General features: G+C 40.2%; 1 protein-coding gene across 8 annotated transcripts in view; it reads right to left on the reverse strand.

The window, feature by feature from the left end:
- FAM168A (family with sequence similarity 168 member A) overlaps positions 1-26,008 on the reverse strand; it is a 225,764-nt gene that overhangs the window by 16,305 nt on the left and 183,451 nt on the right. For 5 of the 8 annotated variants that reach the window (XM_079103818.1, XM_079103817.1, XM_079103816.1 and 2 more), the window contains 3 exons: positions 15,502-15,582; positions 9,526-9,552; positions 4,645-4,770 (listed from right to left, as the gene is read on the reverse strand). In XM_079103818.1, the coding sequence (XP_078959944.1) occupies positions 4,645-4,770; positions 9,526-9,552; positions 15,502-15,582 (234 nt within the window). The remainder of the gene's footprint in view (positions 1-4,644; positions 4,771-9,525; positions 9,553-15,501; positions 15,583-26,008) is intronic. The other 3 variants (XM_079103819.1, XM_079103822.1, XM_079103823.1) reach the window with 2 other exon arrangements.

The raw sequence follows: 26,008 nt of genomic DNA on the forward strand, positions 1-26,008 counted from the left end.
TGTGGTGGCACACACCTGTAATGCCAGCAACTCAGGAGACTAAGGCAGGAGGATTCCAAGTTTGAGGCCAGCCTCAGCACTTTAGCAAAACCCTGTCTCCAAACAAACAAACAAACAAAAAAAGGGTTGGGGTAGTGATTCAGTGGTCAATCACCTGGTTTTCTACCTAATTTGACACCTGGGTTTAATCCTTGGTGAAGAAAAGAAAAGAAAAGAAAAGAAAAGAAAAGAAAAGAAAAGAAAAGAAAAGAAAAGAAAAGAAAAGAAAAGGAAAGGAAATACGACAAAATAAAGCAAAACAATGTGTGGAGAGTCCTGCCAGGATGGAGAGCATCTCTTTTCTATGTAGAAGAAGGGGCTTCCTCAATCAGAAGATGCCTATCTCTGAGAGTACTACAGCACAGAGATTGACAGTCTGAGTCCAGACCCCAGTTCTGCAACTTAATAGCTGTGGAATATATCATCTCCTGACATGTAAAATGGGGGTAATAACAACACCTCTTTCATAAAGTTCCTGCAACAAATATGTTGATAAGTACAAAGCACTCAGTACAGTGCTGGACAATATAAGCATTTCAAACAGAGTAGCTATTATTTTTTTTTTTCACACTGTATAGACATAGTAAGCTTCCTGTCCTGGGGGTGCACAAGCCAAGACTGGTCTGGATGAATACAAAAAGAAGTTAAATTATGATTTGGTATGGTTTGTTCCAACTTGGAACAAAGACTCCAGGATTCCAATATTCTAAAATTTTATGGTTGAAATACTATGATTTTATGATTCTTTAGAGTTAACAGGACAACACTATTGGTTATTTTACTTTTATGCTCTTAAAGAATGTACTCTGGAATTTTTATCTTCACCAGGAAAGGGTGACCAACTCCTCTATGCCCCAAAGACAACCATGTTAGAAAGTGCAGGGACTCTCCCTTTCAGGAAAAGCAAAAGGTTCTGAGAGAGCTTTAGATGTGGTACATTTAAGAATAACCTTGTCTGAGAATGTTTCCCTTTCTTCATGTTATAAAATGACACACACGCATACTCAGAATACAAATAAGTAACCAAAACATCCTTGGCAGCCAGAGATGCTGATCTAGAAGGTCCTGCTTATCTGTCTAGACAATTTGGGATGGGAGAAGCAGAGCTGCAAGCTAGAGGAGATCTTGGAGATGGCCCAGACTGACATAAACATTTCACAGATGAGAGAACGAACAGATACTAAAAGAGAATGACTGCTCACAGGGACACTTCCTCTAACCACAGCGGTAATCAAGGTTACCATTTGTATCAGGAAGATCTTATATGAGGCTACAAAAACTACTCAGGGTCCTCAGCCTGGACTCCTTCAGAGAGTCTGTTCATTTCTCTCAGGGAATGTACTTATTTGGACTAGATAATTTCAGAGGGTCTTTCTGAGGGTGCTGATATTCTAAGTCTCTGAGTATCTCAGTATGACTTTTATGAGAACATCATTGCAGAGGACTTTCCACAAGGGATTGGTGGTCCTATTGATACCCTTGGGCAACAATGAAAATTCCTCTTTTGCTATAGTCTGGGTTACCTTAAGTATCGCAAAAGTAAGGGTTTATTACTTTGTGCACCTAAGTAAAAAAAGTTGTTAGGCTTTTTAAAAAAAAAAAAAAAAAAAAATGTGGTTTTTACCCAAGTGAACTTAGACTCAATTCACTCACTGGTGGCCTAGTAATCCTGGAAGGAATTCTAAATCTGAAGGTCACAATATTAGGGCTTTGATATGCTGTGCATTAAGGACATGAGAGGCTCACAATCAACCTTCTCCCTTTCAGAGGAAGAACCTGGAGCCCAGAAGGGCAGCCATTTTCCCAAAATTGCATAGCAAATTAATATAGAGCTGGGTCCAGAGTTCAGAGCTTGAGGTCTTGTCCTGGACAGAGTTCTTTTTGAGTTAAAGGTTTTTACAGTCCAGTTTTGGGCATTTAATATATTGGTCTCTGGGTCCCCCATTTCACTAAGGGCAAAATCATGAGAGGAATTTGATCATCAGAAGTCCCAGTTTTGCCTTATATAAGTAGCTTTATGATTATCTGTTCTTTGTCTCAGGTTCCTAACCATAATTTTAGGCTCCATCAAACAGTGTAACATTAGCAAGGTAAAACTTTTTCAGGCCTCTCTTCAATCCTTCTTCACTGCTATAAACCTTTGACCTGTGGAACACCTACCACTTTCAAGGGCATTGGTCCTCACATCACAAGTACCTTTGAGACTAATAGATTTACTGATTACCAGGTTTACATGTCTGGACAAAACAAAGGTCTATGTCCGAGTCTTGCCTTGCCCTCTGACTCTCCTTGTTGGTACCCAAACAAGACAGAACTGAATAAGTAGAAGGGAGACCTTATTACAAACAGGCTTAGCAAATGTTGATGAAATTGAACTGAATTTCTCAAAGCACCCTGAATTTTCTATGACACTAGAAGCAACAAAATATGAATGCTGTGAGGAGTTTTTGTGGGTAGAGTGGGTCAATCAATCCCAACTTCATTAAAGAATTACACAGGTTTAAACATTACTTGTAAGAGAGGGATATATTTTGGTCCCTTCCAGGGACTGTGACAGCTTGTCTGGGAGGGGACAGTGGGACATGGCTACTGGACATTTCAATGGGATTTCAGAAAGCCTTCAGATAGTACAAGGCAAGGCTTCTGATACTCAGGCTGCCTAACTGTGGAAAGGGCTGCCTCTGGAGGGAACCAGCATGCCGCCCCTGAAGAAGTGAACAAAGGCTTTATGGCCAACTACTGAGAGTAGCTGGAGAGGAAGTCCCTGTGGCAGGGAGGAAACTGACACACAGCTCCAGGGCAAGAGAATCAGGAGTCTAATAGCTCTTGAGAATGTTTAGGATGAAGCCATTCAGGCCAGTCATTTAAAAGATGAAGGTCCAAAGCATGAATATGAATACTTATCTAAGGCTACTCAGAAACAAGTCTAGAATCAACTCTGGGCTTCTACTCCAGGCTTCTTCTTACTGCACTATAGTAAGTATGCCCTCATGTATTTATCTCCATATGTGTAGTTGTATGAGAGAACAGTTTTATGCCAATTAACATATATAGTTTTATATATGTTCTTTCAATTCTAACTGAGGTATCTGGAAAAAGTTTCTATAGCTGTTATTCCTCTAAAAGTAAACTTAACTTCATGAAAAAAGTTAGGAATAGAATCTTAACCCTGGGTGTTATCTCTTCTCAGTTGTGCTGCTTATTAGTTGGGCAGCACTGGGCATATTACCTTTTTGAGCCTCAGTTTTCATATTGGGATGAAAATCTACCTAAATCACTTTTAAGACTACAGTGTTGACTAAAAGAGAGGGTGCTGGGCAAAGTGGCACACACCTGTAATCCTAGTGACTTGGGAGGTTAAAACAGGAGGACAGCAAGTTTGAGGCCAGCTTCAGCAATTTAGTGAGGCCCTAAGCAACTCAGTGAGATCTCATTTAAAAAAAAAAAAAAAAAAAAAAACTAAAAAGGGCTAGAGATACAGCTCAGTGGTAAGGTACTCCTGGGTTCAATGCTCAGTATTGAAAAATAAATAAATAAACAAACAAACAAATAAATAAATAAAAGGGGAATTATGAAAGCACATTCTCCAAAAAACGAGCTACACTATATAGGTTGATATTGACACCTAGGGGCAAATGATAATAAGGAAAAAGGACTTTGGATGTTTTAAAGAAAAGAAAATACAATGAATTTTTCTAATCTACTTACTTAGCAGACTAGCAATTCACTATAATATACATGAAAGGCTTGTACAGCCCCAGGTGGCACAACTCAGAGGCTAAGTCCTTACCACAACCAAAGTCAGCCATTCCTCTATCAGAAAGTTCCCTCAAGGCATCAAGATCTTCCTTATATGGAATCAAAATGCCACTCAGTGATTTCTAACCACTGGTTCTCATTTCCTCAGTGGAACCACTGTGTTAAAAATCAGAGATGTAAAGATGATAGCACCAGTTACTCTACTGAGCCTCTAGATTATCATGACCAATCTGTCAGGCCTGCTGGCTTCTGTCAATATATATGTCAATTTGTTCCCATAGTATAGCTTCTATAAGGGCAGTGTTTCTTTTAAAAAAAAAAAGGTGGGGAGGCATTTACTATGTTTGAAGACATTTTTAGTTGTCATAATGGCACTTTGCTCCTGGCATCTGGTTAGAGACTGGGAATGCTGCTAAACATCCTACAATGCACATTGTGGACAGTCCCCCACAACGAAGAATTATCTGGCCCAGAAGTCAATAGTGCTGTAGTTAAGAAATCCTGCATTGGGGGAAATCCCTCTCTGTTCATAGACACATGGGTCTTCACAATGTGTCCTCTGTCCTTTACCCTGAAATGCAGTAACAGTCTTTTCCTAATCAACTTTCTCAGTCAGGTGAGTATTCCTTCTCCCTCCCTCACTGTTATGTGTCTCTCTAAAGCGGTGTGTATGACCAAAGAGATCTTTCCTGAATGAGGAAGGACGACTTTTTGCATGGATAGAAGAACCTTTTAAAGTAGTATTTATAGTATGTCATTTTTAAAAATCCCCTTTCCTTTCTTCCTAAGAAACAAATCAGTCCCAACCAAGGGGAACAAGGAAAGGAGGAGACAGGCTGTATTTACTGAAAGCCGCAGAGGATGCTTGGTAAGTTCGGTTCTCGGTCCCGGTGTCCACTGGGAGGTGGAAGGTGCCTTCAGTGCCACAGGAAGACGAGTTCTGTGGCCAGGCCTGTTTCATCAGCAGAGTGGCTTAAGGGAAGACACAAGAATGGCATTAGGCAGAAATAAGAAGTGGGCACCACCAATCACAGACACAAAGCAAGGATCTTGTGCTGGACAGAAACATATAACCCAAAGGGCCTGTTCAGACACACAGAATGATTCAGCCTTTCTGAGATGGGTTAGTGGGTTGGGAGCAGTGCTGAAGTGAGCTTCCAAGTGATTGAAAACAAGGAAATCTGCACTTATGCAAAGAGCATCAGGATTTTCTATGTACTACTAAAACCATGAACATGTCCATGAATACTGCCTCCTTCTACCTGACCTGGCATAAGGCTCTGGTATATTCCTCAGCTATTTTACAATGTGGATCAACTTGGCAGCCTTTGTGTACAGGGCCATATCAACTCAACCCCCCTCCTTTTCGTCTGAAATTTCACCTGGAGGTGTATTTAATAAGTTGCTGAAATACCATATCCTCTAAGGGGATTGAGCTATAGCCATGTGAGCTTAAAGGCACAGGGCACTGTGGGTGTGTTCCTAGTTATCCAGTGGGATACTTGCTAACTCATCCTGGACACCTAGCCAAGGTCAGAAGAATAAACCTCTTGCATACCCTTGAATTATCCTGCTGAGGAGCAACTTGGTGTCCCACCTGAGACAGCTCATAAATTAGAGATGATCCTTTAAGCCATCCCAAAAGTAAACGCCAACTTGGGGTAGGTGTGAAAGATGAGGCCCAGTGTGAGATCTGTAGAGACTTCCCCAGCTGACTCAAAGATCAGCTTGAGAAATTTGAAAGATGATACTTCATATGTTCTAGAAGTGGGACTGACTCAAAAAACTTACCTTCATGGCACCCAGAGGAGAAGGAGAGAGGAAATAGGACTCCAAAGGGTAGAAATGCCTAACTTTTTACTATACTTTCAAATACTAGAGGAGAAACATTCTTGACCCAAATTTCTATATATATGGTAAAAAGAATAATTTTTAGCAATATCTTTTCCACTCAAATAAGGTCTTGGGAGTCTTTGATATGAGACATTAAAAAGCATATTAGCAGGAGGTGTGACTGTACAGACAACAGTCAGACATAACTGAAACATTTTAACAAGGAGCTAAAGTAAGTTAGTGTAGTCTGAGAAGGAAGTATGCCTATATATGCTAAATCCACAAGAATATTCTATCCTTCAGAGAGATTTCATAACTCCCTCTGCCTGTCTGGGTAATAGCAAATGTCTCTGTTCCTTCAATCACAGAACTGCTAAGGTTAGAAAAGGTCAGGGACTTCACTATTTTTGCTGAACTAAGGCTAGGAGTGCAGCTGTTATATGCTGACTCTGCTTGCATTAATGGCCCGCAATATATACAGCAGATGCTGAAGAATGAGAAGGAAATCATGGGCAGGAAAGTGACACTAAAAGGAGAATTCTGGCAAAGAGAAGTGGAGGCCTCGCAGAACTCCAAGTAGAGTTCAGGGCCTCTTCTGGATATCCAGACATGGCTCTGCAGATACTACAGGAGGAGAGAAGTCCATTAAAGCAATCATCTTGGGTTCTTTATGAGGGCAGAGGGCTGGTATGAAGGGGATTAACAAAGGATCCAATTAATGCCAAAAATCTTATCAAGATGTCTTCAAATTTAGAACTTGATACTCCATGTGGCTGGAAAGCTGCAGCCACCCAAAACAACTACCTGAAAGGTTAAACATGTTCTGAGGTGTCAGATAGAGCAAGCCCATGCCCACAAGAACCTCACTGGGACTCCACCAGGGAGCAGGAGCCCTGAATTCGGCTGTACAAATTTGGAGAAATTAGAGGTCCTGATTCATTCCAGTTTTTTCTTCCAAGTGGCACATACTTCACCATCATTTGCATCATTAGTCAAAAGTCTGACATTAGCCTGAAGGGCTGTGTGACTAAGTAAATCAAAATTAGCCAAAGAGTACTGAGGTCTAACTGCACTCAGTACTGAGGGGAGCGCCACCGTGGACAGGAACACGCGGGTCACGGTCACTGCACACAAGGTACTTACAATCTAGCTGGGGATGCAACACAGCCACACGCCAACCAGGGAGTGAACAAGACAGCATGATACCCAGGAAAACAATGTTGTAGATTCACCAGGAAAAAAGCAAATGGGACTATGCTTTTGATTGTCTTCGCTAAGTGATCCCTTGAGCCAAACTATACATTTTCCTGAATAAAGGGGCATTTTCTTCTGGTTTCATTAAAGAAAACAAGCAATATTTTCTATACCTCTTCTGTATATTTGAATACTAAATAATTTAAATAATTGAATACATGTAAAAACTTAAAACCAAATATCAACTTGACCTCCTCATTAGTTAGATGATCCTGCTCTTCCAAGTACAATTCTAAAGGCACCCATTCTATTGGTGGTGATCAGAGCTTAGTTGTGGAATGAAAACAATCCCAACTGAAGCTTTTCCGAGGCATGGTGGTGGAAGAGGCTGCTCTGATAGGCAGGCCTGTTCTTGGGTGCCAGAAAGGAACCACTTCCTAGAAATGTGTGATAGCTATATATAGGTGTATCATATGTGAAGATGTTGTTAAGCTGTGCATTTAAGATCGGTGTACTATATTATACTTGTCATCCTTCAAGTCAAAAAGACAGAACAAAAGAGAACCACTGGCAGTGAAGGGCCATGGGCCAGTCACAGCAAGTCGCCCACATCCAGGTGCTGGGTTGTTCACTTCCCTGGATATGGGACCCTCACACCCTCTGACACTGGAACAATCTGTTAAGCACACTTAGAGGAGAGGCAGCAAGGGACCATCATCCTGAACAATGTACTGAGTCAGGAAATTTGCATTTTTCTAGCCTGGGCTCTGCCACTTATTAGCTATGGGATCTTGGGCAAGTCACTTAATTTTTTGGTTACCTCAAAATGGCAATAATATTATTCCCTGATTGCTTCACAGTATTGACATGAGGGTCAAAAATAAAGTGTCATCCAGTTTTAGGTCTGGTAGCTATCTACTCTCCCATACCCATAGTGGCAGACTGTTCTAATTCAAGCTCTCAGCACCTCTCACCTGAATTATTCCAACTGCTTCCTCATTGTTCTGTTTATTTTTAAACCTGTCCCCTCCAATCTTTAAGTTATAGCTACAGTGATCTATCTGAGACACAATCATAAAACTCTCTTTCTTAAGAACATTCCATGGTTCTCTACTGCATAGAGGCTGGTTTGAAGTCCATTAGCATTCAAGACCCCCCCACTCTAGTTCTGATTATCTCATTAAGTCTCCAGTCCACACTACAGTGCAACTGCTTACCATTCCCAGAATATACTGAAGAGCTACACATCTCCATGGTTTTGTCCACACTGCTAGCTCTTCTGGTATGTCCCTTCTCACACTGTACCTGGTAACTTAGACTAATACATCAATCATGAGCTGAAGATTCACATGTACTACAAAGTCTTTACTTCTCTCTACCCAATGACCTCAGCTTCTGCATGTACTCCATGTCATTCATTATCCTTGCCATTCCTGTGATTCTTAGAAGTCCCTGTACTTGGCTGGCTTATTTGTCTCCCCAATAAATTGCACACTCCTTGAGAACTAGAGACTCTGTCTTACTGGTCTTTGTATCTTCAAATGGCCACTTAGGGCCTGCCACAGAATATTTTGTTAAGTGTACCATCCATACTACTCATGCATCTTCATTTCAGATGCTGTAAGTGGAAGGGTGAAGAAGAATGAGACCTTCTATACTTTTTATGGATACTTCTGTCCAAGTCCCGAGGCAACCAAACAAAATGACTTCCCATAATTAAGTGAAACAGGTCTGTGGCTAGAAAAACTGAAATCATAAAATTATAAATGGATGGAAGGTTAATATTTAAAGAGACCAAAATATCCATGTATAATAAAACTTTACCTATGACCTAGAAACATTAGCATATTGCCCAAGATCACACAGCCCATAGGAGTGGTAAGAAATTTCACAGTTCATTTTCTGAAAGATGTGCCACATGTAAATTTAATTTCTGACATCTAGATGATCAAGGTTTTTTAAAAGTGTGCAGAGATTTTACAAAAACATTGTCCTAAGCAGCCCAGGTGAGGGTGGTAAAAGTGGCAAGTCCTTCCCATGGTCCCTTCCTGTCTATGACGAAAAGAACCTAGTCAAGTTACACTGCTGGGACCCTCACAGGTGCCCAGAAGTTCCCGTGGTGCCTTGGGCCTGGAGTCCACACTGCCCCAGAACTCAGCTTTTGGCACACATGGCTCCCACTTTCACCATCCTGGAAAATGCCCCAATAACAAGCCCAGAGCTCAAGATCTGGGCTAAGGGAACAGATTGTATTTAAAGTCACCAGGTCTTCAAACATGTCAGACTGCTGATGGAGATGGGAAATCTGATCCTGGGGCAGACTGGTGTTTTGGGTTCTAATAGACAAAATCCAGGCACCCCATCAAAGAGGCTGCCACAAGCCAACAGAGGAGCCACATATAGACCCTGAAATTTTGGTTCATTTGTTTGAATTCAGCAGCCAGGTTAGGGTGAGAAACGCCTTTTAGTGCCATGATCCTTCATTGCTGCCCTAGGGAAATGGTTCATGTGTGTCTCCAACCCATGATTTTGCACCATCAGACATGTTCCTGCATGCTTTAGGAACTGCTGCTGAGCCACCTGGGGGGAGCCCAAGCCTAGGGGATGGGATTTAGGGAGGAAAGGAGAGGGGTTCTACTATTGTTACAAGATAACACATTCATAGGCCATAATACAGATGAGGAAAAATAGCTCTCCTACCATAAGCTGAATGCAGGAACTGAAACTCTGTTGGATAGAAATGTTAGTTGAAATTACCACTAAGAATTTGTGCAAAGTTTTACATATTGCAGTTACATAAACATTCTTTGTCTTGAGATAGCAGTTACCCCCGGGCCACACAAGAAATAGTGATTGTACAGAGTGTGAAGTACCTCTACCCTGGAGAGGGTGACAGACTTGCCATCCAGGAAAGTTCAGTCATTGCAGAGAAGCATTTCCCTGGATGCCATGGCATCTTCCAGGCAGCTGACCCAGAAGGTGCCTGGAGTGAACAAGACCAAACTCCTGCTCTTAGCTCATCTATGATAAAAACAAGTTTCAATCCTCCCAAGAACTACAAAGGGTGAAGATGCACTACAAAGGCTGTAGGTATTAAAGGATGTGAAGGTTCAGAGACAATACAGTAATCATAACAGGACTCTTAAGAGTTGTCTATAAAACCCTGGAGAGCTAGGCCCAAGCTTCCAGGAGAGGGTGGTGCTACAGAAGGAACACAGGCCATGGGAACACAGACAAGTAGGTTTGAATCCCAGCCTTATGGCTTTTTTAACTGTATAACTTTGGACAACTTATTTAACCTCTCTGAGCAAAATTGGAGGCAAGAAGCTCTAACACATAAGACTAATACAAAAGGGAACACTTGTAGCTTGCCTTACCTAGTGCCTGGAAGGAGGCAGAGGTTCAGAAAACAATTCCTTTCCCCTACCATTCTCTAGGCTTGTTATATGCAAAATGGGAATAATACAGTTGTACTTCACAGGGCATTATGAAATCGGGTGAGATAATAGGTAAAAAAATGCTTTTGTATACAGATTCTTGTGAGGAGGTATTGTATTTTTGTTATACCAGTTACCCTGTGTATCCTTCCTTTTCATTTTCAAGTCAAAATTATCATTAATATGATAAACCCTTTGCACTGTGGATTCTGAAAACCTAGTCTTGGCTAGCTTCTGCCTCCTGTGGGGCAAAATAGTTCTTAAATAAGATTCTTGAAATCATTAAGAAATTGTAAAAAAAAGCTCCAAGTACCAACACTGCTTTCAGAACCAATCAAAGAGCTTCCCTGCATCCTAGACAAATGACATCTTAGGTGCTAAAAATAGCTCTGTCTAAAGCAACTTCTTGGTCTACTTGAAGCAACTGAAACATACTTAAACCTGAGAGCCTGGCTCCTTTGCAGGCATTTGCTTCTGTGATGCTGGCATCACAAATGGCCGGTTTTGGCAGGAAGCTGAGAATAAGCAACTCTGTCTTCTCTGACCTTGAGCCAGTTCCTCCATGGTAAAAACCTCCTCACTGTAATCAAGAAACCTATGAATGCAGAGGCCAGTGTCCCACAATATGAAGTAGACTCTGTGTGTGTGTGTTTATGTGTAAAATTCAGAAGCTAAAGGCATCTCCCCAGGGTCACACCAAAATCAGAAGAGTTGGTGCTACAGCCCAGGTTTTCCAACTTTCGGTATGGGGCTTTCTAACATAATGCACGAGCATTACCCTTTTTGTGTACTTTGTGAGTTTCTGAGCAAATGGTCAATATTACCTCAATTAGAGTCTGGAGATATGTTGACTTTTAAAAACATAAAACTGGGTTGTGTATGGTGGTGCACTCCTGCCAGCTCAGGAGGCTGAGGCAGAAGGATCGTGAGTTCAAAGCCAGCCTCAGTAACTTAGTGAGAAACTGTCTCTAAATAAAATATAAAAGGGGCTGGAGATGTGGTTCAGTGATTAAGCGCTCGTGGGTTCAATCCCCAGTACCAACCAACCAACCAACCAACAAAAAAAAAACGTGAAATTGGGGAAAATCAGGTTAAGAGATGACTTTTATTTTTTTAAACTTAATCTTCTACACATACCAGCAGCTTTCCAATCTCTCCATTTTGTTTTGGTTCTTTTTTTCTGAGACAGTCTTAATTCCTCCTTTCTGCACCACCTTTCCTCTCTAACCTGGTTGTTCTAGTTTAACACTTCAATTTCTCTCTGCCCACTGCCTCAACAACAATGTAGTGGTTTAGAGCTCACACGGTGGTGTGACAGAACGCTGGGCTGCGGATCTTTGAACTAGTTGCTCATCTTCTCTGAGTTTTAGTTTTCCCATTTGGAATGATGTGAATAACAACAGTACTGACCTCAAAGTTCTGATGTGTTATAAAACAAGTTCCCATCTGTAAAGAGCTTAAAACAGTCTCCTATACAAAGAACCCTTCAATAAATAGTAGCAATTTATTTTTTGTCTTTCCACTTCCTTGCCAAACAATCCTACAATCTCTCACCAGAAGTGCTGAACATGATGAGGAAAAAGCCCACTGCTGGGAATTAGAGCCCAGGCCAATCTTGGCCTTCACCTCAGCCTCCAGGGTTACCTTGCTCTGTGTTCTTTTGGTAGCTTCCATTTCCACTGTTTCATGTGAGTCTCTAACTCTCTGACCTTTGTCCTTCCTCTATCCCTCCTCACCTCTATGTCAGCAAATCAAGACCATTAGATAAGAACTCTCCACTTTCCATTGGGCAATTGATTCTAAGCACATCCCCTGTGACTTTTCCTGTGGTCTGTAAGGAAGAGCTGCCCTCCTGGTGTGAGGCACCCTACTCCCCCTGCCACTTGACACCCCCAAAATAGGAAAAGACCCGAACTCTGGATTTCCCACCCCCACTGCAGCCTCTGTGAAGGCCTGGCTGTGTGGCACTGCTTCTCCTGCCTTCTGTCTCGTCCCCTCCCCATTTGCTCAGTCCCAGCAGTGCTTGTTTAATCACACCTATACCCTCAAAACTTTCTCAACCCCACACACCCTTCTAGACAATGCTATTTCATTTTGCTTTCCCAGCTAGCCAAGCTTCTCGTAAGCGGAGCCTCCACCTGATAAATCTACTTCTTTCCTCCCTGGTTCACTGTACTCTGGTTTCCAGTCTCACCACCTACCTGACTGTTGCCAGTGAGGTCAGTGGTGGCCTCCTGACTACGAAGACAATGAATCTTCCTCATTCCTACCTGAGTTTCTGCCACAACTTGCTTCACTTTACTTTAGACTAGTTTACAAAGCCAACTCATAGATCTCATGAAGATTTAAATCACTTACCTATCATGATAGATTTAACAAAAGCCACCACAGTTAAGATAGAACTTATCGAATTTATTATTTTATCAGAGAGAATTTCTGTAGCTTTTATTATTGCTTCCTTCTATTATAAATTTTTTGGGAAATATATTTTATTGATTAAAAGAAAACAGAAAATAATGCTGATACAAATTTTAGCCCACATGTCACTGCTCCCCTTATAAACTCTTTTTTTTTGGTGGGGGGGTACTAGGGATTGAATTCAGGGGCACTCAACCACTGAGCCACATCCCCAGCCCTATTTTGTATTTTGTTTAGAGACAGGGTCTCACAGAATTGCTTAGCATCTCACCATTGCTGAGGCTGGCTTTGAATTCACGATCCTCCTGCCTCAGCCTCCCAAGCTGCTAGGATTACAGGTGTGCGTCATGGTGCCTGGCTCTTATAAACTCTTTGAGGGCAGTGACGGCAGCTTCCTCAAGTTTGAATTACCTACAGTGTCTTCCAGACTGTCTCAGGTATAACAGGGCCAAAATAAATATCTGTCACATCTATGTAAGCACTTCAGGGATTATCATCATTTATGTGCATAAAATAGCTCTTGTTTGCCAAAAAAAGAAGAGCCTATCTGATAATTTCATGGTGTGTGTGCGCATGGGGCAGGGGATATGGTTAGGATGTGATTCCAGGGCTCAAACAGAGATCTTCAAATATAGCCCATGTTCATTTCTGCTTTAAATATCCCAGAAAAAAAGGGAACGAGTAGAATGGGGATGTGGCTCAGCACTACAGAGCTTGCCTGGCATGCATGAGATCTTGAGTTCGATTCCCAATACCACACACAAGGGGAATGACAGTAGAATGAGTACTGGTTTGGTACAGAAAAGTAGTGAACTGAGAGACAAGAAATCTTCCAAGGTGGACAGGGGATACAGCTCAGTTGGTAGAGTGCTTGCCTTGCCTGCACAAGGCCCTGGGTTCTAAATCCCCAGCACCACAAAAAAAAAAAAAGAAATCTTCCAAGGGTTCTAATTCATAAGCTGTTGCTGATTCACTGGGTCATGTGGAACTAAACACTGTTTCTGTAATCAAGAGAAGAGGCTTGGGCTGGGGTCGTGGCTCAGTGGTACAGTGCTTGCCTAGCATGTGTGAGGCACTGGGTTCAATTCTCAGCACCGCATACAAATAAATAAAGGTTCATCAACAACTAATAAAAAATGTGAATTTAAAAAAAAAAAAGAGAGAAGAGGCTTAACTAGAGAAACCTCTGGGGTCTTTTCAAGCTTTCTAATTCCATAATAATAATCGCTAAACAATAAAACAGGGTGTTAGGATATTCAAGGCTTTTCCAAATCACCTTTGCATATCTTTAGTTCAGATTCATCACCAGCCCCCACCCTGGCCCATGCTTCAACCACTCCTATTACTTCTAAGTCTCTAACAGTGTCATGTTCCCACATTTCCATGCCTTTACCATGTCTGCTCTGCCTGGAATGCTCGGTCCTCCTTTGTGTCCTTAAAAGAACACCTTCTAGGGCTGGAATGTAGCTCAGTGGTAGAGTGCTTGCCTAGCATGCATGAGGCCCTGGGTCTAATCCCCAGCAGTGGGGGGAAAAGAAAAAAAAAAAAAAAAAAAGACTTTCTATTTCTCCCTCAAGTCTCTATTGCTAGATCACTTCCATGAAACTTCCTCATTATACTCTTACTCCACCCCCCAGGCAGACTACGGTTCCCTCTTCTCTTCTAATATGTATTCTTTTTATAATATTTACTGTATTGTACTGCAATGAATTTGTCTACATGTTAGGCTTCAAAATAAACTGTAAGCTACTTCAGGCAAGGATGCTATATTTTAATTTTTCTATCCCAGAATAGAAGAGAGTCAACAAATAAATATTTACTGAGTAAATGAAGACTTTCCATAAAACAACTTAACCCTGAGGTAAGTAGTTACACTGAATCTCAGAGAGGTGAGGTGAACTACCCCGAGGTTTTAACGAGTCAGTCGGGGAATGCAGATTCAAACACAGGACTTTCTAACCACAGAACCTAAATATTCTCCTGCTCTTTTTCTTCCCCCAGTTCTAGCAATCAAACCCAGGGCTTCACACATGCTAGGCAAGTGGTCTACCACTGAGTCACACCCCTAGTCCTTTTATTTATTTATTTATTTTTTGAGACAGGGTCTTGATAAGTTGTCCAGGCTGGCTTTGAACTTGCAATCCCTCCTGCCTCAGCTGCCTGAGTAGCTGGAACTACAGGCATGCAACACTATGCCCAATTTTCCTGCTCTTGAGTGTTGAAGTTACTGGCTGAGCAGGAGTTTAAGATCAGTGAAGATCTCTGCAATGTATCCAGTCCAAATTAGAATAAACCTTTTTAATTTTTTCATACCCATTTCAACCTCTATCCAGTAAGTGTTGGACATTTATTATTTTTGAAAAACAAGTAGCTTGTCTCAGCTTGAAGACCAGTTCTTTACTCTCTGATGGCAAGTCTCTTACTCTCTTCCAAATCTATACCCCAAGAGTGTGTGTGTGCGTGTATGTTCATGTGTTTCCCAGCTGCAGCCTCAGGGGAGACAGCAAAGAATGGATTTGGATATTGCTTGGGAGAGCAGAAAGGGTGCTATAAAGAGGATGCATGTCTCATACATTCTAGTATAGGAGAGATGGGCCAAGCTTAAGACCCAAGGAGAATGAAGGAGATTCTACTCCCAACCCCCACCCTGAGGCTCACCTGCCTCAGTTCCCAGAGGGGCCTGCTCCCACAGAATCAAACCAGGACAGGTTGAGCCCAGAGCAATTAAGGACAGGGAAAGGCCAGCAAGTGGGTCTGTCTTCCCAAAAAGACTGCCAAACTTCCCACCCCATTCACCACTGCTGCCCCCCATTGTGTTTACCTGGAGCATAACTTGGGCTATTGGTTGGGTACAGGCTGGGATTGTAGGCAGGGGCCGCTGCTGGGTAGGCTGTAGGGTAACCTACATAAAGACAAGAAAAGTCTTACTTAAGCAAGGAAAACAACAACAAAACAAACTTCTAATGAAACAAAATCCAAGTTATAGGCTTGGCTTTCATTTTCTTCACAGGCCATTTCAGAATATATGTGATCAGCTTTCAGACTCTCAGAAAAGTTATTAATGCCACAACTCCAATATATGCAGATTTTGGGGCCCACTTTTAAAAAGCAAAACATAAAATATGCCTGCATTTTACTGTAAAAAATTGAAGAAAAATAAAAGAGCATATGATAAAAAGTGTAAGCTTCCTTTAACATTCCTGTCATAATACTGCTCTCAGAGGGAACCACATTAACAGTTTGGCATCTATTTTTTCTAGGTAGCTTTCTATGCATTTTTATACACATATTCAGTGGTGTACTGGCAAGTATTTAACAACTGGTTCGAAGAGGCTGGGAGTAGGATGCTTTTCTAGCATACACTAATTGCCATGATGTAAATTCTCTCACTGTGGACAATTTGAAGTTACCAATATCACTGAATAATTAGTTGGGAAAAGATGCTCACACTCAGCACTTGACCACAGCATATCATATATGGTTTTGTTTTTTTTTTTTTGAAAACTTCTATTGTGGCAAAGTAAATATAAAATTTGGAATTTAAACCATCTACGTGTACAATTCAATGGCATTAATTACATTCACAATGTTGTGTAACTCAACAGTACCTGTTTATGCAAACTTTTCACCATCCCACACAAAACCTCTGTATCCGTTAATAATTTCCCACTCTCCCCACCCCTACCCTGGTAACCTCTAATTTACTTCCTGTCCCCTCAAATTTTCCCCATCCTCCCCAATGCTTTTTTTTTTTTAATTATAGCTTTTATAGTTAGTGTGAAGTTGGTATCTCATGGTTTTGATTTATATTTCCCTAATGATTAATAATGTTGAACATCTTTTTATGTGCCTGTTGGCCATTTATATGTCTCTCTTTTTTTTAACGAGGGATTGAAGCCAGGGGTGCTTAACCATTGAGCCGCATTCCTAGCCCTCTTTATTTTTTATTTTGAGTCTTACTAAATTGCTGAGGCTCGCCTTGAACTTGTGATCCTCCTGCCTTAGGCTCCTGAGCTGCTGGGATTACAGGTGTATGCTACTGGGCCTGGCTTGTATATCTTCTTTGGAGAAATGTCTACTCAAATCATTTTCCCCTTTTTGTAATTGGGTCATCCTTTTGCTGTTGCACATTGTAGAAGTTTTATATATACTCTGAATATTAAGCCATTACCAGATTAATAATTCACAAATATTTTCTCCCATATTCTGTGGGGTTTCACTTGATAATGCCTTCAATGTAATTTTTTAAGTCCAATTTATCTACTTTTTCTTTTGCTACTTGTACTATTGGTGTCATATCCAAGAATGTATTGCCAAAACCAAGGCCATGAGATTTACCTTTGTTTTCTTCTAAGAGTTTTGTAGTTTGGGCATTTTGAATCGATTTTTGTGTACAGTGTGAAGCAGAGGAACATATAATTTTATATCCTATTCTTTCATTTAAACAACATAAACTTTTTCCCATAATTACATATTCTTCAAAAACATTTTTAGTATCTTTATGCTATTCAATTACATAGATATATCAAATTACTTAACCATTACCCTATTTTTAAATGTTTGGGTTGTTTGAAAATTTTCATTTTTATTATGGCTAACAACCTAAAGTAAACTAAACAAACCTTTGGCTGCAACTCTATTTCTTTAAAAATTAGGGGCATGGTGGCACATGCCTGTAATCTCAGAGGCTCAGGAGGTTGAGGCAGGAGGATTACAAGTTCACAGCCAGCCTCAGCAATGGCAAGGTGAGACCTTTTCTCTAAATAAAAATACAAAATAGGGCTGGGGATGGGGCTCAGTGGTCAAGTGCCCCTGAGTTCAATTCCTGGTACCCCAAAAAATAAATACATAAAAATTAGGTATAGAAACAAATTAAATATTCTTATATACAGACAGAGATTTTAAATGCATATTGTAGCCACTACAGAGAAATCTTTTACACAGAATTTCCAAGAATCATCTTATGAAATCTCTTCAAAGAAGCCAGGTGTGGTGGTGCATTCCTGTAACCCCAGAGGTTTGGAAGGCTGAAGCTGAAGGATGGACAGTTTGAAGTCCCTCAGCAACTTAGTGAGGCCCTAAGTAACTCAGTGAAACCCTATTTCTAAATAAACTATAAAAAAGGGTTAAGGATGTAGCATGGTGGTTAAGCGTCCCTGGATTCAATCTCTGGTGCCCCACCCAAAAGAATATTTTTAAATTTAAAAATAAAAAAGAGAAAGGGCTGGGGATGTAGCTCAGTGGTAAACTGCCCCTAGGCTAAATTCCTAGTACCCTCTCCCCCCGAAAAATGAATCTCTTCATAGGGTAGGTGCTCAGTGATAAAGAACGTGCTTACCTAGCATTTGTGAAGCTCTGAGTTCAATTCCCACACCACAAAACAAATAATCTCTTCATAAGTCTCCAAATCCAAAGTAATGATAAGAAGATAGAAATGCTACTTACCCCATTTGAGCAGTACATATTATATATATGTACTAAAATATCATGTATACCTTATAAATATGCAAAATTATGTTAATCAAAAACAAATTTCAAAGGAAATCGAAGTGTAACTAATCTTATATGATCTTTGCATACTGTATACGTCCATTGTATCCCTAAATTTGTTCAAATAATAATAATATCAAAACTAATCTTTAAGGCAGAATTAATATTGTCAAAATGGCCATACTACCAAAAGTACTATACAGATTCAATGCAATTCCAATTAAAATCCCAATGACATACCTTACAGAAACAGAGCAAGCAATCATGAAATTCATCTGGAAGAACAAGAAACCCAGAATAGCTAAAGCAATCCTTAGCAGGAAGAATGAAACAGGGGGTATCACAATACCAGAACTTCAACTATACTACAAAGCAATAGTAACAAAAATGACATGGTATTGGCACCAAAATAGACAGGAAGATCGGTGGTACAGAATAGAGGACATGCACACAAACCCAAATAAATACAATTTTCTCATACTAGACAAAGGGGCCAAAAATAATGCAATGGAGAAAAGATAGCCTCTTCAACAAATGGTGCTGGGAAAACTGGAAATCCATATGCAAGAGAATGAAACTAAACCCCTATCTCTCACCCTGCACAAAAATCAATTCACAATGGATCAAGGACCTTGAAATCAGACCAGAGACCCTGCATCTTATAGAAGAAAAAGTAGGTCCAAATCTTCACCTTGTTGGCTTAGGATCAGACTTCCTTAACAGGACTCCCATAGCACAAGAAATAAAAGCAAGAATCAACAACTGGGATAGATTCAAACTAAATAGCTTTCTCTCAGCAAAGGAAACTATCAGTAATGTGAAGAGAGAGCCTATAGAGTGGGAGAATATCTTTGTCACTCATACTTCAGATAGAGCACTAATTTCCAGAATATATAAAGAACTCAAAAAACTCTACACCAAGAATACAAATAACCCAATCAACAAATGGGCTAAGGATATGAACAGATGCTTCACAGAAGAAGATCTATAAGCAGTCAACAAACATATGAAAAAATGTTCCCCATCTTTAGTAATAAGAGAAATGCAAATCAAAACTACACTAAGATTCCATCTCACCCCAATTAGAATGGCGATTATCAAGAATACAAGCAACAACAGGTGTTGGAGAGGATGTGGGGGAAAAGGTACACTCATACATTGCTGGTGGGGCTGCAAATTAGTGCAGCCACTCTGGAAAGCAGTGTGGAGATTCCTTAGAAAACTTGGAATGGACCCACCATTTGACCCAGCTACCCCACTCCTCGGCCTATACCCAAAGGACTTAAAATCAGCATACTACAGAGATACAGCCACATCAACGTTCACAGCTGCTCAATTCACAATAGCCAGATTGTGGAACCAACCTAGATGTCCTTCCATTGATGAATGGATAAAGAAACTGTGGTATATATATACAATGGAATATTACTCCGCCATAAAGAATGATAAAATTATGGCATTTGCAGGCAAATGGATGAAATTGGAGAATATCATGCTAAGTGAGATAAGCCAATCTCAAAAAACCAAAGGACGAATGATCTCACTGATAAATGGATGATGACACATAATGGAGGGTGGAAGAGGGGCAAGAATGGAGGAAGGAGGGACTATATAGAGGGAAAAGAGGGGTGGGAGGAAGGAAAAAATAACAGAATGAATCAAACATCATTACCCTATGTAAATGTATGATTGTGCAAATGGTATGCTGTTACTCCATGTACAAAAGAAACAACATGTATCTCATTTGTTTACAATAAAAATAAATTTTAAAAAATTAAAATAAAAAAACTAATCTTTAGCTTAGAAAAAAAATTAGTATAAGAAGTGAGACTCCAAAGGCTATTTTTATAATTCATCCATTCAACAAATACTTGAATATCAATTCTGTGTCAGACACTGGTTTAGGGAACAAAACTAAGAACTTTGCCCTTGTAGAACTTATATTCTAAGTGGGGGGAAGAAGGCAACGGATAAATAGGAAATATAAACAAAATCTTTGGGATTCGTAAATACTGAAGTTTTAATTATGTATCTTTGTTAAACTGTTGGTCCTTAAACCCTTTCCAACTCCAAAGAGAATTCATTTCTGAATTCATCTTTAATCATTTTCTGATTTTAGAATTGAGAGAACCAACTTGTCACTTCAGTAGCAATTGTTTTGGAAAAAGAAAAAAGGCAGGGAGAAAAACACCACAATTGCCCCAGTGTCAAGGTCGAGAGCACTGCAATATTTAACAGGATAATCAGGGTAAGACACTGAGAAGGTGAGATTTCCACAGACTTGTAGGAAATGCTATGGTTAACCAAACAAAAAGCTTAAGCATTCCAAAGAAAATGATCAAGGCTGAGGCCCTAAATTGGGGAGCATCAGGGACATAGAGGAACAGCAGAGACTGGAGTGGAACAAATGAGGGATATAGTAGTAAGCAGTAGTAGTAGTCATAGTGGTAGTAGTAGTTAGATAAAGAGGTATTCAGTTCATTACAGTCTTACAGGCTACTGTGAGGAGGACTACGACTTTTATTATAAGTGAAATGAGAAGCTATCACAGGGTTTTGAGCAGAATAACATGATCTGACTTATGTGAAAAGGGTCACTCTGATGGCCAGCTGAAAATAGAGTACAAGGGGGCAAGGATAGAGAAGCATAGAGATCAGCAGGGAGCTACTGCAAACTTCTGACAACAGATGATGGGGCTCAGACCAGCACAGCAGCAGTGCAGGTGATGAGAAGTGACAGGCTAAGTCTTCACACACTTTGCCACACTGCTTTCTAGAAAAACTATCAATCTGAACTTGCACTAGCAGTGTAAAAGTGCCTGTCTCACTACTCCCTGCAGTTTTTAAATGCTCTTTGGTATTCTGACTGACATTGAAAAGCTGGTTTTAAAAGTCAAAGATTAAATCCCTAAATCCCTAAAAGCTTCTTTGGGATTTGTAAATATTGGAGTTTAATAATGTATCTTTATTAATATGCTCTTCCCTAAATCCCAACTCCAAAGAAAATTCACTTCTGAATTCATCTTTGATCATTTCCGATTTTGGAACTGAGATAACCAACTTGTTGTCACTTAATTAGCAATCGGGAAGTATGCCACTCTCCAGAAGAAAGTCAGGGTCTAAGCTGGGAAGTTAAGTGATCTAATCTTATGGATAAAATCTGTACTTAGCTTCAAGTGAGAGACTGCAGCCATGGGTAATCACAACACTGTTATGTCACTTCAGATGCTATTTACTTCAGGGGCAATTAGGATCTTCCTTCAAGGTTTCCAAGTAGAATTACTTTTCATTTACATAGAATGGCAGCACTATAGGGGTTTTATTTGGTTGACTCTTCTTCAGTTTACAGGTAACATTCATAGGCCCAGAAAAGGGAAGGGATTCTTAGGATCACAGAGTGCTGAGATTAGAAAGTACCTTAACGGTCCTTTAGTCTATTGCATTTGGAGTTAGAGCTTCCATTACAATACCCCCAATGGAATTGTTTATCCCAAACTTACATCTCTATTGTAATCAAGGCCTTCCATTCCTAAGATCCCCTACTCCACTGAGACCACTCTGTCCAAAAGTGCCTTCTCATACTGCACCAAATTCTGACTATAGCTTCTACTTTTTAGAACAGAAAAATTTGAAGATATCTAGTTGCCTTATCACATTGTACTTCACACTTTAATTATTATACTGTACACTTCAATGCTTTGTTTTCATTTTCTATCCTATGCCCCTCTCCCCAAACTGTAAGCTCCTTGAGACAGCTATGTCTCATTTGCTTGTACACAATAGCTCTTGGTCAGTTCCCCCTTACCATTCAGCTCACCAACTCACCACTCTCCTCAGCCCAGACAGCAAGCACCTGAGCTTCTCAAATGCTGGGTGGCTGACAGTCTGTCTGGCCAACAGGGAATATCTTTCCCTACTATCAACTTTGTCTGAAAAGGAAATCATAGATAAGCTGGGTTCCTTCCCTGCTCTTTTTCTGGCTTTCATTTTGTTTATTTCATTTCCTTGTCTCATTGACTATTTTTCATCCTGCTGCTTCTACTGATGAAGATGTCTGTATCTTTAGTGCCCAGCACAGATAAGGTAAAGAATAGGTACAGGTACTCAACGAAGAGATTATCAAGGGGTTGTTTTTAGAACTATGAGCGGTTGTGTGTGTGTGTGTGTGTGTGTTGGAGATTGAACTCAGGGCCTCATGCATGCTAGGTGTGAGAAACAGAAAGTCCACTGGTCCATTTTCAGAATACAGTATTTAGCCTTAAATGTAAAATTAGGATGTAAAAAAGGAAAGGCAGCTGGAGGGGAAATAGAGCAGAAAGGAAAGTTATAAGCAGTTAACTTACACAATAGCACCATAGCCAATGAGGATGACAGATCCAAAGTCCATGTACCGGAAGAGCCCTTTGACAAAACAGGAGGTTGAGGAAAGAGTCTAACTGACCAAAAGAGATAGAAATCTCTCTGTTAAGAAATAATAACTGGGCTGGGATTGTGGCTCAGCTTGATCCTCAGCACCATATAAAAATAAATAAATAAAATGAAGTTAAAAAAATAAATCAGATAATCTTTAAAAAAACAAAAGAAATAGTAACTTAGGTAAAAAAGTGAGAGCTTGTATATATGCCAAAAGGTACTCAATCCAAGAAGACTTTTTCACCACAAGAGAACAAAGGGAGGTGGGAACAACTAAGTTATATTTCTTTAAATAACACAATAGGGGACAGTAAAACCTAGGCAACTTTTGAGAAGATTGTGCACCCCATAGTACTCAGCCAATGAGGAACAGGGGAAGGACCTTTTGCCCTAGGGGAAAAATGCCAATCATAACCATTCTGGGTATGCCTGCTTACCCAGACACCTAATCTTGCAAAACTGTCATTAAAGCCTGGATTTTTTTCGCTGTATCTTGTGTCTCTGAGCCCATTGTTTGGGTTTGAGTAGGTGAGCAAGTTTCTCATACTAGGCAAGCACTCTATCAACTAAGCAATGCCCAGCCCTTTTTTCTCCATGAGTTTTGTGGAGGTTTTTGTTTTTCGTTTTGTCATGCTGGGAACTGAACACAGGGTCTTATGTATGCTAGACAAGCACTCCAGCCCTGAGTACTTTAAAAACAAATGAAACCAATTCAACAGGGTCTCTGGCTTTGAGGGGGCCACCAACTGATGACGGAGAAAGATCAGAGGATAAGCAGAGATAAGTGGATAGTTAGAATAAAGTCTGAAATGTGCCATGACAAGGAAAAACTGGTCAGAGAAGAGACTTTCATCCATCTCATTATTTAGTATCTATTGTCTGAATTATACTGAACACAGAGTGTCCCTGGATGTAAACTAAAATGAGGAAGAAGGACATTCCAGATAGAAGTATGGGGAGTAGAATTTTGAGGACACCACTGGACTGACTTATGCCCTCCTTGCTTCTGAGAGGTAGGACTGATGTTTTAACCACACCCCTTGTCTTCAGGGGCTTGAATTCATAATTTCACCTTCTTGAGACATGTCTCCTTTTATGGTAGTTGCCCTAACCTACCTTTCTGGCTTCATCTGTCCACTAATTATATATGAAGGCATTATAGTACAGCAGTTAAGAGTGGTCTCTGAGAGCTGGGTGTGTTGGTGCACACCTGTAATGCCAGTGATTTGGAAGACTGAGGCAGAAGGATTCCAAGTTCAAGGCCAGCCTCAGCAATGTGTAACTCGGTGATACTCTCACTCAAAAAAAAAAAAAGAAAAAAAAAAAAAAAGAAAAAAAAATAGTGGCCTCTGATAGCTGGGAGTATATGTCAGTAGTAGAGCACTTGCCTAGTATAAGTGAGGCCCAGGAAAGAGAAGGGTAAGGCAGGAAAAGAAAGGGAAAAGAAGGGCAAGAGGGAGAAAATTTTTAAAATTGTGTGTGAAGCTGGGTGCAACAGCACATGCCTATAATCCCAGCAGCTTGGGAGGCTGAGGCAGGAGGATCACAGGTTCGAAGTCAGTCTTAGCAACTTAGTAAGGCCCTGAGCAACTTAGTGTGACCCTGTCTCAAAATAAAAAATAAAAAATAAAAAGGGCTGGGCGCCGGGGTTGTGGTTCAGTGGTAGAGCATTCATCTAGCATGGGTGAGGCACTGGGTTTGATCCTCAGCACCACATAAAAGCAAATAAATAAAAATAAAGGTAAATTCAATTGTGGGGAGGGAGTACTGGGGATTGAACTCAGGGGCACTTGACCATTGAGCCACATTCCCAGCCCTATTTTGTATTTTATTTAGAGACAGGGTCTCACTGATTTGCTTAGCGCCTTGCTTTTGCTGAGGTTGACTTTGAAGTCGCAATTCGCCTGCCTCACCTCCTGAGCAGTTGGGATTATGGTCATGTGTCACCGTGCCCAGCATAGTAAATTCTTAAAAAAAAAAAAAAAAAAAGGGGGGGGGGGCAGGGCACACTGGGTATGTGGCTTAGTGGTTAAGCACTCCTGGGCTCAATCTCTGGTACAAAAAAATTAAAAAAAAACAAAAAGAAAAAGAAAATTGGGTGTGGGCTCCAAAGCCAGACTGCCTAGGTTTGAATTCCAATGATAACATTAATTCTCTGTACTTTAATTTTCCCATCTCCAAAATGGGGCTAATAATATCAAATAGCTATAGAAAAATTAGAATGCCTAAGAATAAATTTAACCAAGAAAGTAAATAACCTCTACAATAAAAGTTACAAAATAGTGATGAAAGAAACTGAAACACAAAAATGGAAAGAACTCGAATGTTCATAGATTGGAAGAATTAATTAATACTATTAAAATGTCCAGACTATTCAAAGTGATTTATGGATTTAATGTAACCTCCATAAAAATACCAATGTCATTCTTCACAGAGATAGAAAATTACATTCTAGAATTCACTGGGAAACATAAAAGACCCCAAACAGCCAAGCAATTGTGAGCAAAAAGAACAAAGCTGGAAGTACCATGATACTGGCTCCTAAGACCTACTACTAGGCTATAGTAACCAAAACAAGAAGATACTGGCATAAAAATAGACACCTAGTGAGTGGCTGGGGTTGTAGCTCAGTGATAAAAGCACATGCACAAGGTCCTGGGTCAATTCTCAGCACAACATCCCCCCCCCCCCCAAAATATTGACACATAGGCCAATGGAACAGAATAGATAACTCAGACATAAATTCACGCATCTATAGTCAACTGATTTTCTAAAAAGGCACCAAAAACATACAATGAAGAAAGGGCAGCCTTTTCAATGATGCTGGGAAGACAGAAATCCCCAAGCAGAAGAATTAAACTGGACCCTCATCTTTCACCATACAAAAGATGAATAAAACAAAGAGCTGGTTTTTTTTGAAAATACAAACAAAATCGATGAACATTTAGCTAGACTAAGGATGAAGAAAAAAGGGGGGGGGGGCAAATGAATAAAATCAGAAATGAAAAAGAAGACATTACAACTGATATCCCAGCAGTAAAAAGGATCATTAGGATCTATTATGAACAAATATATGCCAACGAATTAGAAAACCCAGAAGAAATGAATAAATGGACACACATAAGCTACCAAAATTGAACCATGAAGGTATAGAAAACAAGAACAAATCAGTAACAAGTAATAAAATTGAATGAGTAATAAAGTCTCCCAAAAAAGAAAAGCCCAAGACTGGATGGCTTCACTGCTGAAATTTACAAAACTTTTAAAGAACTAATGCCAGTTTTTTTCAGATTACTTAAAAAAATTCAAAGAGGGGGAACTAAAAAAGATCCTATACCATGATCAAGTGATACAAAGGCAGTTCAACATATGCAAATAAACAAACATTAGTCATATTAGCAAAATTAAAGACAAAAATCGAGGGCT

The sequence above is a fragment of the Sciurus vulgaris genome (genome assembly GCF_902686455.1).
Source record: "Sciurus vulgaris genome assembly, chromosome: 11".
NCBI lineage: Eukaryota > Metazoa > Chordata > Mammalia > Rodentia > Sciuridae > Sciurus > Sciurus vulgaris.